At 43.7% G+C, this 11,547-nt stretch overlaps 1 protein-coding gene across 8 annotated transcripts in view; it reads left to right on the top strand.

The window, feature by feature from the left end:
* The first annotated feature begins 254 nt into the window (after positions 1-254).
* The window catches only part of otofa (otoferlin a), a 373,830-nt gene continuing 362,537 nt past the window's right edge, over positions 255-11,547 (top strand). For all 8 annotated transcript variants that reach the window (XM_043676366.1, XM_043676329.1, XM_043676363.1 and 5 more), the window contains exon 1: positions 255-610. In XM_043676366.1, coding sequence (XP_043532301.1) covers positions 532-610 — 79 coding nt within the window. In that variant the 5' untranslated portion in view covers positions 255-531. The remainder of the gene's footprint in view (positions 611-11,547) is intronic.

Genomic DNA, 11,547 nt, shown 5'->3' with positions numbered 1-11,547 from the left:
CAGTTTTACTTTGCCGGCTGCAGATTGGCTGTCTCACCCCGGCAGGCTACCCTTCGCACTGGGCAACCCACAGATTATGTTACAGAAAGGACATGATTAAATTCACTTTCCACCACAAGACACAAGACTGCTTCCCCATCTCGTTCCTCGGGGTTCTAAGGGACATGACAAGGCAGGAAAATGACACACATACAGTTCATTGTGGGCTACATTCCAGCGCCAGGAGCCCGTCCAACACTGATTCAGTCCCGGAACCAGGTGTAGGCAGAGCCAGGCTTCATGTGGAAAATGCATCGGCTGCAGATTCAATGTATAAATTATTGACAGTAAACATGATCGTGGAATGGTTTCAATAAACAATATCTGTCAGCAATCCCCGAAAGGCGCTATGTTAATGAAGCTTGTGAATTATTAAGAGGATATAGCGAGCCGTGCACAGGGGGATGAGCTGCAGTGAGTTGGACTGAGGGGGTGGAGACGGTGTGTCTTCCCTCAGCTCCAGCTCTTCCCTCTCTCTCTCTCGGAGAGAGCATGGCTCTCCTGGTGCACTTGAAGACCGTCACCGACCTCCGAGGGAGAGGAGACAGGATCGCCAAAGTCGCGTTCCGAGGTAAATGCAGGGACTTGCATGGGCGGGGGTGGAGGGGAGAGGGGGAGGCTGCTCTCAGCCGCACACCGTGGTTTACCCGCAGGGTTGGAGAAGACCGTGCGGTCGATGGTGTTTCTCAGGTACCAGCAGCAGCTCAGCCAGGTGGAACGGTATCCTGACCCTGCCCTATCCCACCCAGTGCTGCTGGTAATGGAGAAATTACTCATGTGCCTGGGAGCAGGAGACACTGCTCTGTGTGGGTTGGAGACAGTGTGAACGGCTGCTTGAAGCGAGTTCACTAGTTCTGCTGACTCTTGGGGTACTATGGGAGCTGATCTATTCGACGAGATAGACTCACCACGGTGTATCAGCTCCACATTTTGGGTCCACATTCAAACGAATGCTAGTTCTACTTACAGTGCTGGTCAATGGTTTTTAACGGTGTGGACACAGCTCCTCAGTTTCAATCCCTGTTCATTACACAGCCATCCCAGTCAAAGCGAGAGAAAGCAACTGACACCAATTCCAATCTTTTCCAATTCCTTACGCAGTGGTGGCGGCTTGTTCCTTGGATTGAGAGACTCGGGTTCAAGTGTCAGAACATCCCTCAACAAGCTGATTAGCAAAATCTTTAAAAATCCTTACTGTTCTTGTGGTGTACTGGTAGCCTCCCTACCTCTAAGCCAGGAGGACTAGGTCCTACCTGCTCCAGAGGTGTGTCAGAACATTCCTGAATTTAAAAAAAGATAACTTTCCCTCCTCCAGTCTGGGGAGAGCTGTGAGATTCTGACCTGACTGGTTATTTCGTCCTGTGTTTTTGTTGTTGAATTCCTGTGTTTTTTTTTTGCTGAAACTAATTCTGGCGATGGGCTGGCACTGGGTAAGGGGGTTGGGGTGGGGTTGGGAGCCCGGTACCCTGGGTTCCGTGACTGGGGCTGAGGGGTTAGGACCAGGGAAGAGGGAACGCTGGTGTTTGAAGTGAATGCAGAGTCCTGGGAAGGATGCTGGGAATCTGAAATGAAACCGGAAAATGCTGGAAAGACTCAGCAAAAGTGGTGCAGGGGGAGTTTCCAACCCTTCAGCACTGGGTGTTTGGGGGCAAGGAGTGAGCGAGTGGTCAGCGATTAGGAATGAAGTTCACAGCCGAGATATTTTTTTTTGGGGGGGGGGGACCCGACAGATTGAAAGAGACAACGAGGGATCCTGAATCAGATGCGTGATTGCTAGCTCTCTGATCTGAGGGAATATGGTTGTGTGAGTGAGCGGAAAGAGTTGCAAGAAATGTTCACATCAAGAAAATTTCCGGTTCCTTTTTAAGTTTATTTTTCACGCGTTCCCCTTTGTGTGGATGTGATACGAGGATGGGAACTGTTACTGGCCACTCGCGCACAAATTATGCGTGCCCATGTAAATACATTAAAACAAGCTAGAAACACTCATTTGACTGAGCGAGAGGGACGGGGGAGATTACCTGAATTTATTCACTCTCGGTCTGCTCGCACGGCCAACGATGTTGGAGCGGAAATTGTAGCAAAGAACTGGAAATCTGAAACAAAGATAAAACGCTGGAGAAAATGGGCAGCATCTGTGGAGGGAGAAACAGTTAATGTTTCGGGTCCAGTGTCCTGAAGGGGAACTCTGATTTCTTCTCCAGAGATGCTGCCAGACCTGCTGAGTTTCTCCAATATGTTAACATGTAGTAAGGGTAATTCTGCGGTTTGCTTTTCTGGTCATTCTGTGCATAGCTAAGTTAGAACAGCGGAAACAGCAGGGGGTAGTATCCCAGCGTCAGCAAGTTAATAGAAAGTTCAGTTAAGAGGCTGCTGTCGGGTGACCCTCCTGTGAATACGCAGTGGGACTGTGACAACATCTTATCAAAACTGAGCGACAGTGTATTGGGGAAAGCACAATCGTTTCTATTGTTCACGCCGTCAGATGTTTAGTTCGAAAAACTCAGAAACACTTTAATGAAGACTGTAGATTATACACTGAAGCTTCCATCTCGCAGCTGAGACTCAGTCATACCATAGCCCGAGTCCAAAATCGATATCGAGATTAAAAGCCCAGTTTAAACTGCGACCCGCTACCACAAGGAGCAGGCTCCGCACATGGATCTCTGTGTAGCCGGCTGCTGTGTTGTAAGCTGAAGGGGACAGCGTGCTGATGGTCTTTAAGAACCAATTTGTACTTATACAACACATTTCAGGGTCTTTTGGGTGTCCCAGAAAGCGTCAAAGTAAATTGAATTTTGAAATGTGATAACAGAGGCAATGCGCCATATTTATAAAAGTGTCTCTTCTACCTCAGTGAGATAAATGACCAGACCATTTGTTTCTGTGGTGCTGAACGAGAATGAAGGTGCAAAAGGCCTGTCCGCATGTTCAAAGCGCGCCCTGTGTTTTGGGTTCTATATGAAGGTCTCAGTGGGACATCTCTGTGCACTCCTTCAGTACTCCACTGAAGCGTCGTTTGAAATTATTTACCCCAGCCTGGGGTCTGACTCAGAGGCAGCAGTGCTACCTAAAATAGTATTTACAAATATTCAATATTGCATTTATATGGTGCCAAGACATCTCACCGAACAAACCAATACATTTCTGATTCTGGTTTTATATGAAGCTGCTGTTGTACAGCACGCATTTAGAAACCCAGGCTGTGTATCAGACACACTCCCCCATTTTGATAATTCTAGCGCAATCAGAATGAAGTTCATTAGGGGTTACACTTCTATTTTCACATCCAAATGCATTTGCAACAGTTCCAAAGTGTATAACTGAATCCTTAAAATCCAGAGAAATTACTCATTTTGCTTCCTATTACAGTTCAGACAAAAAAGTCAACACAAATATAGTTTGAAATACCTGTGTAATTATTTCTGATTCACAGTTTCATTCTTGTAAGTGTCATTTGTACATGTAAATCATATTGTAAACGCATTACTGAATTCAATGCATCTATAACAGGAACCAGTTAAGGTGAAACTAATCAAAGTGGATCGCATTTTTTTTTCACTAAGGTGTTTAGTCAAAATCTGACAGTTCCACAAAAGATTTTCAATGGAATACCAAAAAATCGATATTTCTATTGACTGGAAACTGAGTGAAATTAGTCACATTGGAGGAGGATTTCAAAGGAACACACCAAGTTGTAAGGCAAAGGAAACAATGGTCCAATGCATGTGTTTAATACCTGGGGTGGATTGCTGGTTGAGCGAATTTACAGAGTATAGTTTGTGAGTGTTATAATGACATTGGACAAGGAAAGGAATCAGTACACAGTTTCTAACTTGGTCAGCCCACCTCTCCCAGAAAGCATTGTAGGCTCAGTGACTCCAGTTCAGCAGAATGTGTTTTTTTTATTCATTCACAGGATGTGAGCGTCATTGAATAGGCCAGCATTCAATAGGCCAGCATTCAATGCCATTCATTCCAGAGGCATTTGAGAGCTAACTGCTGGCTGAGTCTGGAGTCGCATATAGGCCAGACTGGATAAGGATGGCAGCGTCCCTCTTTAAAGGCGTTACTGAACCAGATTTTGTTTTACCCAGCAACAGCAATGGTTTTGTGATAAATAAAAAAGTGAAAGAACTGTGGATACTGGAGATAAAGACAAAAACAAAAACTGCTGGAAAAGCACAGCAAGGTCTGGCAGCATCTATGGAGAGAGTTAAGATTAGATTCCCTACTGTGTGGAAACAGGCCATTCGGCCCAACAAGTCCACGCCGACTCTCTGAAGAGTAGCCTACCTAGACCCATTCCCCTATCCTATATTTACCCCTGATTTTGGGTCTGGTGATCCTTATTTAAAGGAAGGGGCACTGGACCCAAAACGTTAACTCTGATTTCTCTCCAGAGATGCTGCCAGATCTGCTGAGCTTTTCCAGCAATTTCTCTTTCAGTCAATGTTTTCATGGTTATCATTAGACTCTTAATTCCAGGTTTTCATTGAAGTCAAATTCCACCATGGCAGGATTTGAACCCAGGTTCCCAGAACATGACCTGGGTCTCTGGATTAACAGCTTAGTAATAGCAGCACTCGGCCATCATCTCCCCAATGATGAGCAAATACAACTAATATTTCAGATAATAAACCTTCCTAACAATGTTAGGAACTGAACAAGTAATTAGGATGTAGTTACCATACCTCACAAAGACAATACTTCAAAAATATTTAATTGGCTGTAAAGTGTTTTGAGACACCTGATGTTGGAAAAGATGCAATATACCATGGCAACAACAACACAGCAATTTATATGATATAAGCTCTTTAACATAATGGAATGTCCCAAGGTACTTTACAGGAACAGTGCAAAGTGATGTTAAGGAGATACTCAGTCAGGTGACCACAAGCTTGACCAAAGGAGTAGGCTTTACTCAATGTTTTAAATGAGGAAAATCTGGGGGTCTCAGCAACTGAGGACATGACTATCAATTACAGAGTAATTATAACCAATGATGCACGAGAGATGAAAATCTGAGGGCTGCAGGTACAGTACCTTGTGTTATGAGCAGTCCCTGGGCAAGTTCCCTAGTTTGCTATGATCCCAGCTGAGACAGGAGGAGCTAGCTTTCCTTCTTTATTCAAAAGAATAACTCAAAACCAGTATCTCTTCCCTTTCTAATTCCATTTCTGTTTTAAAAGAAGTCAAATTAACCGGTTTTTCTTCAGTTAAGTATGACTTTATTAGTTACCAAAGGAAAAATAAAATGCCACACAGCTGCAGACAGATTAGAATGAGAAGTCAGCAAAAAGGTAACAGTTAGAGAGATACATATTCAGGGTTTGGTTTGTCCATCAAAGTAGATTGTGAAATATTGTGGCCATTCAGTTCAATGGTTCTGGTGGCATTGACAGTGACGACTGAGCAGTTGGGTCTGGAAATTCTGGGTCCTGCAGATTAACTGGAAGGAGTCGGTCAGTTTCCTGTTAAATTCTGGCTTTTGATTAATGGCATGCTTCCAGCTATCAGAAGGAGATTTTCCAAACTTTTTCCTTTCATGCACAGGGACGTCGAGTAGATATTCTTGATTCTAACATTCATAGCATATTCTAGCCCAGTCCCACTCGCACTCCAGTACGAACACACCAAACCAGAGGTGAAGGTCTTCATGTAACCCCCTCTCTTGTATATTCCTGTCAGGGGAGAATGTATTCATGTATTTCTGCCAGACTGCTTTCTTTTATCTCACATTATCTCCAATGTAAAGGGACGTGACTCACAAGAGGTCGTTCAGAATGTGCATTGCATGTCAGATTTCTCTGAAATTTTAGAACATTCCCTGGTGTCACTTGAGGCTGGGTGAACCGCACACAGGAGATTTCCAGGCAGTCAGTGAATTACATTCTCAGCCAACCCTGGCTTGTAGGTCCTTTTCTTAAGAACCAAGTAATCATAAAATTTCTATGCATCCATGAGTAAATCAGGGCTGTGATCATTGCCATGACAACCATTGCCATGGTTGTGGGGCTGAAATAGGGATAGAAAAATCATGGAAGGATTTGAAACCAATTCAGAATTTAAAATCAAGATATTAGTTGATCAGGAGCCAATGTAGTTTAGTGTGCCCAGGGCTGGTAGAGGAATTGGAATTTAAAATATGGGCAGCAAAGATTTAATGACATCAAAGTTTAAAGGTAGAGCATGTGAGGCAGGCCAGAACTGTGAAGTCTAAAGGCATGGAGGAAGGTATCAGCAGCAGATAGCCAGCAGCGAGGTGAAGTCACACAATGTTACAGAAATGAAAAGAGGTTGTCTTACTGAACGCATGAGGATTGGTCAGCAGTTTCTTGTCAGGGTCAAATGTGATATTAATGATGAAAGAGACTGACAATCCAAGACTGTTCCAAAGAAGTGAGTGAAGTCTGTTGCTAGGAAGTGGAGTTTGGAACTGGAATACAGGCTTTGGAACTGAAAAACATTTATGCTGAACCAGTACTGGATATTGGAAATCAAACAAATGGATCATGTTGGCACAGGGCAGCATCCGGATAAGAGATAGAAGCAACCAAGAATAGAACCTTGAGGGTAGCAGAGATAATGGAGGTGGAGCAGGAAGAGAAGCCATTGCAAACAATTCTCTGGCTGTCATAAACTCATATCTTTTTTCTATATGTCTTCACTATCATGATTTTATGACAGAAACTCATTTTTAATGTGTGTAATGTTTTAGGACTTTGATTTTGTGCTATTTCCTGTTCAATGCTTAAGATATACGTTTCAGACTAACTTCAAAGGAAATCCCAAATTCCAGAATATATTCTCGATCATCTAATAATAAAGTAAAAAGCAAAGCCCCCCCCAAGGAAATCCCACTTCAAATTGCCTGGACATGATTTTATGCCATGTCCTCATTTTTCCAGGAAGGTGGAATATTTCAGAAGACACCAAATAGAGTGAAGATCTCTGCTATATTGTGTTAATTCAGAAACAAAAATAGAAATTGCTGGAAAAGCTTAGCAGGTCCTGCAGCATCTATGGAGAGAAATCAGAGTGAATGTTTCAGATCGAGTGACCCATCCTCAGACACATTAGCAGTTGACTGTGTTAACTCAGCACCATTACAATGGACTGCTCTTCCTTGAGCCTTTCCCTTGTCAGATCGATGCTCTATTACTATTAAACTAAGAAAAGATTCCTTTTCATAAGCGGCACAGTGGCTCAGTAGTTAGTACTTCTGCCTCACAGCACCAGGGACCCAGGTTCGATTCCAACCTCGGGCTGTTTACACATTCTGTGTGGAGTTTACACATTCTCCCCGTGTCTGCATGGGTTTCCTCCGGGTGCTGCAGTTTCCTCCCAGAGTCCAAAGATGTGCAGGTCAGGTGAATTGGTCATGCTAAGTTGCACCGTAGTGTCCAGGGAAGTCCAGGCTGGGTGCATTTGCCTTGTAGAATACAGGGTTACAGGGATAGGGTAGGAGATTAATCTGGATGAAAGTGAGGAGTGCAGATGCTGGAGATCAGAGTCTAGATTAGAGTGGTGCTGGAAAAGCACAGCAGGTCAGGCAGCATCCGAGGAGCAGGAAAATCAATGTTTCGGGCAAAAACCCTTAATCAGGATTGAGGCAGGGAGCCTCTGGGGTGGAGAGATTTTCCTGCCTCATTCCTGATGAAGGACTCTTGCCCAAAACGTCGATTTTCCTGCTCCTTGGATGCTGCCTGACCTGCTGTGCTTTTCTAGCACCACTCTAATCGAGACAGGAGATGAATCTGGTGGGATGCTCTTTGGAGGGTTGGTACAGACGCAATGGGCTAATTCACCTGCTCTCACACTGTAGGGATTTCAGGGTTTCTATGAACTTCCATCTCACTAAAGTAGCTTTTGGCCAATCCATACGAACACACAAGCATACAAAACAGGAGCAGAAGCAGACAGTGCAGGACCTTGGACTTGTTCCACCCTTCAATAAGAGCATGACCCATCTGTTTGTGTTTATAATTCCCATCCACCTCAATAATCGTGAACCTCATTGTAACTATATTGTCTGTTAAGTATTGCTCACGGGAACCTATTGCAATAGAGGATTTTTGTCTTAGATTGACGGTGACATTTGATTCATTAACTTTGTTAGAGTATATAAAGGATGAAGTCTCATGATAGCCAGGCTTTCTGAGTTTGACTCCAACACACAGGATTTGTTAGCCAATAAAGGTACACAGTTGTTGTACTGAGGCCAAACAGGTCAATTATCAGCCTGTGTGAGTTACTTCATTTCAAATGTAGTGATTATTTTTAGAAAAGATTGTTGGATATCCATTCCAATATAGAACATAGAACAATACAGCACAGTACAGGCCCTTCAGCCCATGATGTTTTGCTGAGCATTTATCTTAATCTAAGATTAACCTAACCTACACACCCCTCAATTTACTGCCATCACTGTGCTTATCCAGCAGTCCCTAATGTCTCTGACTCTACTACCACTGCTGGCAGTGCATTCCACACACCCACCACTCTCTGTGTAAAGAACCTACCTCTGACATCTCCCCTAAACTTTCCTCCAATCACCTTAAAATTATGACCCCTCATGACAGTCATCTCTGCCCTCGGGAAAAGTCTCTGGCTATCTACTCTATCGATGCTTCTCATTACCTTGTACACCTCTATCACATCACCTCTCTTCCTTCTTTCTCCAGTGTGAAAAGCCTGAGCTCACTCAACCTCTCTTCATAAGGCATGTCCTCCAATGCAGGCAGCATCCTGGTAAATCTCCTCTGCACCCTCCCTAAAGCATCTCCATCCTGCCCATAATGAGGCGACCAGAACTGGACACAATATTCCAAGTGAAATCTAACCAGGGTTTTAGAGTTGCAGCAAAACCTCGCGGCTCTTAAACTCAATCCCCAATAATGAAAGCCAAAACAACATACGCCTTCTTAACAATCCCATCAACTTGGGTGGCAACTTTGAGGGATCTATGTACTTGGACCCTAAGATCCTGCTGTTCATCTCACTGTCAAGAATCCTGTCTTTAACCCTCTATTCAGCATTCAAATTCAACTTTCCAAAATGAATCACTTCACACTTATCCAAGCTGAACTGCATTCTGCTATTTCTCAGCCCAGCTCTGCATCCTGTCAATGTCCTGTTGTAGTGTGCAACAGCCTTCGACACTATCTACAACACCACCGACCTTTGTGTCATCGGCAAATTTACTAACCCACCTTTCCATTTCTTCATCCAAGTCATTTGGAAAAACTACAAAGAGTAGAGGCCCAAGAACAGAGCCCTGTGGGACATCGCTGATCACCAACCTCCAGGCAGAATACTTTCCATCCACTACCACTTGCTGTCTTCTTTCGGCCAGCCAATTCTGTATCCAGACAGACACATTTCCCTGTATCCTATACCTCCCAACTCTCTGAATGAGCCTACCATGGGGAACCATATCAAATGCCTTACTAAAATCCATATATACCACATCCACTGCTCGACCTTTGTCTCATGTCTCATCACATCCTCAAAGAACTCATGACCTGCCCCTCACAAAGCCATGCTGACTATCTTTAATCAAACTATGTTTTTCCAAGTAATCATAAATCTTATCTCTCAGGATCCTTTCGTGTACCTTGCTTACCACAGATGTAAGACTGGTTGGTCTATAATTCCCAGGAATATCCCTATTCCCTTTCTTGAACAAAGGAACAACATTCATCTCCCTCCATTCAGCCGGTACTACTTCCGTGCAGAGTGAGGATGCAAAGATCATTGCGAGAGGTGCAGCAATCTCATTCCACACTTCCCGTAGTAACCTTGGATGTATCTGGTCCAGCCGTGAGGGCCTATCTATTTTGAAGCTTCCCAGAATTTCCAGCACATCCACTTTCTTAATATCAATCTGTTCAAGCCTATGAACCTGGTCCATGGTGTTCTCACTATCAACAAGGTCGCTCGCTCCAGTGAATACTGAAGCAAAAAAATTTATTTAGGGCCTCCCCTACCTCTTCAGACTCCTACCCCCTCTCTGATCTTTCTCTTATTCCTCACGTACATGTGGAACGCCTTTGGATTATTCCTAATCCTTTCCGCCAAAGCCTTTACATGCCCCCTCCTAGCACTCCTCAGTCCGTTTTTGAGTTCTTTCCTAGCTACCCTGTTATCCTGTAAAGATGTGGCAGATCCTTGCATCCACAACCTTAGGTAAGCTTTCTTCTTCCTTTTGACGCAAAGCTCCTCTGCTCTTGTCATCCAAGGCTCCTTCACCTTACCATTCATTGCCTGTCTCAGTGGGACAAAGTTATCTAACACTCACAACAAGCACTCCTGAAGCAGCCTCCGCATTTCTGTTGTGCATTTCCCATAGAATTATTGTTCCCAATTTATATCCACAGCTCCTGTCTAATAGTAATATAATTTCCTCTCCCCTAATTAAATACTTTCCCATACTGTCAGTTCCTTTCCCTCTCCATGGCAATGGTAAACGTGAGGCAGTTGTGGTCACTGTCACCGAAGTGCTCTCCCACCGAGAGATCTGACACCTGGCCTGGCTTATTGCCTAGCACCAAATCCAATATGGCCTCCCCCCCAGTCGGCCTATCTACATATTGAGTCAGGAATCCCTTCTGGCCACACCTGACAAAATCAGCTCCATCCAGACCATCTGCACAGAGGAGGTTCCAATCAATCCTCCCTGTTCCTTTTAAAAGATCATAATGATTCCAGTAATAGCTGTAAATCACAAGATGCAGTGAGAAGGGAACTCAGTGCAATTTTAATTACTAGGAAAGTGGCATGAAGTAAAGTAATGGAGATCAAGATACCCTAGTGTGTGAATTCTTTGTTATTTACTACTCATCTCATGCCATATGCCAATCTGTAGATGTGCCACCCTATCTACCTACTGCCCTTCATGTATTATTGTTTGAGTTTGTTATGTCTGTGATTCAGCTCACGTAATGCAGTTCATTTTATTCTGAGGCTGTTCAGTATCTTCAGGCTGTAGTGTGACTCTGCTGGTGTAACAGGACATTCAATGAACATGCTTTCCCCACGTTCCATAGAGATATTCCCCAGTGAGATTTCTCAAATGAGTAACTTTCACAACTCGTTATCAATAAGAAAAATATTATATCAAGTGATATTGCACTGGCATAATATATATTTAAGCATTAAAACTTGAACATGAAACATTCAACACTTACATTGGATGATGATAATTTTTCAATCCTACTCAGCAATTCCTGTATAATATTGAACACCTTGAAGAGAAATCTGATTGGAAATAGATTATGTTCTGATTTCTTTTTATTTTTCAAAGAAGATTGCTGGGCATGTGAGAGAGAGAGTGTGTGTGTGAGTGTGTGTGTGTGTGTGAGTGTGTGTGTGTGTGTGTGTGAGTGTGAGTGTGTGTATGAGTGTGTGTGTGTGTGAGAGTGTGTGTGTATGTGTGTGTGTGTGTGAGTGTGTGTGTGTGTGAGAGAGTGTGTGTGAGAGAGTGTGTGTGTGAGAGTGTGTGAG

The sequence above is a fragment of the Chiloscyllium plagiosum genome, chromosome 3, assembly GCF_004010195.1.
Source record: "Chiloscyllium plagiosum isolate BGI_BamShark_2017 chromosome 3, ASM401019v2, whole genome shotgun sequence".
Taxonomy (NCBI): domain Eukaryota; kingdom Metazoa; phylum Chordata; class Chondrichthyes; order Orectolobiformes; family Hemiscylliidae; genus Chiloscyllium; species Chiloscyllium plagiosum.
Note: the sequence above shows the minus strand (reverse complement) of the source record. Positions and strands in the feature narration are given on the sequence as shown.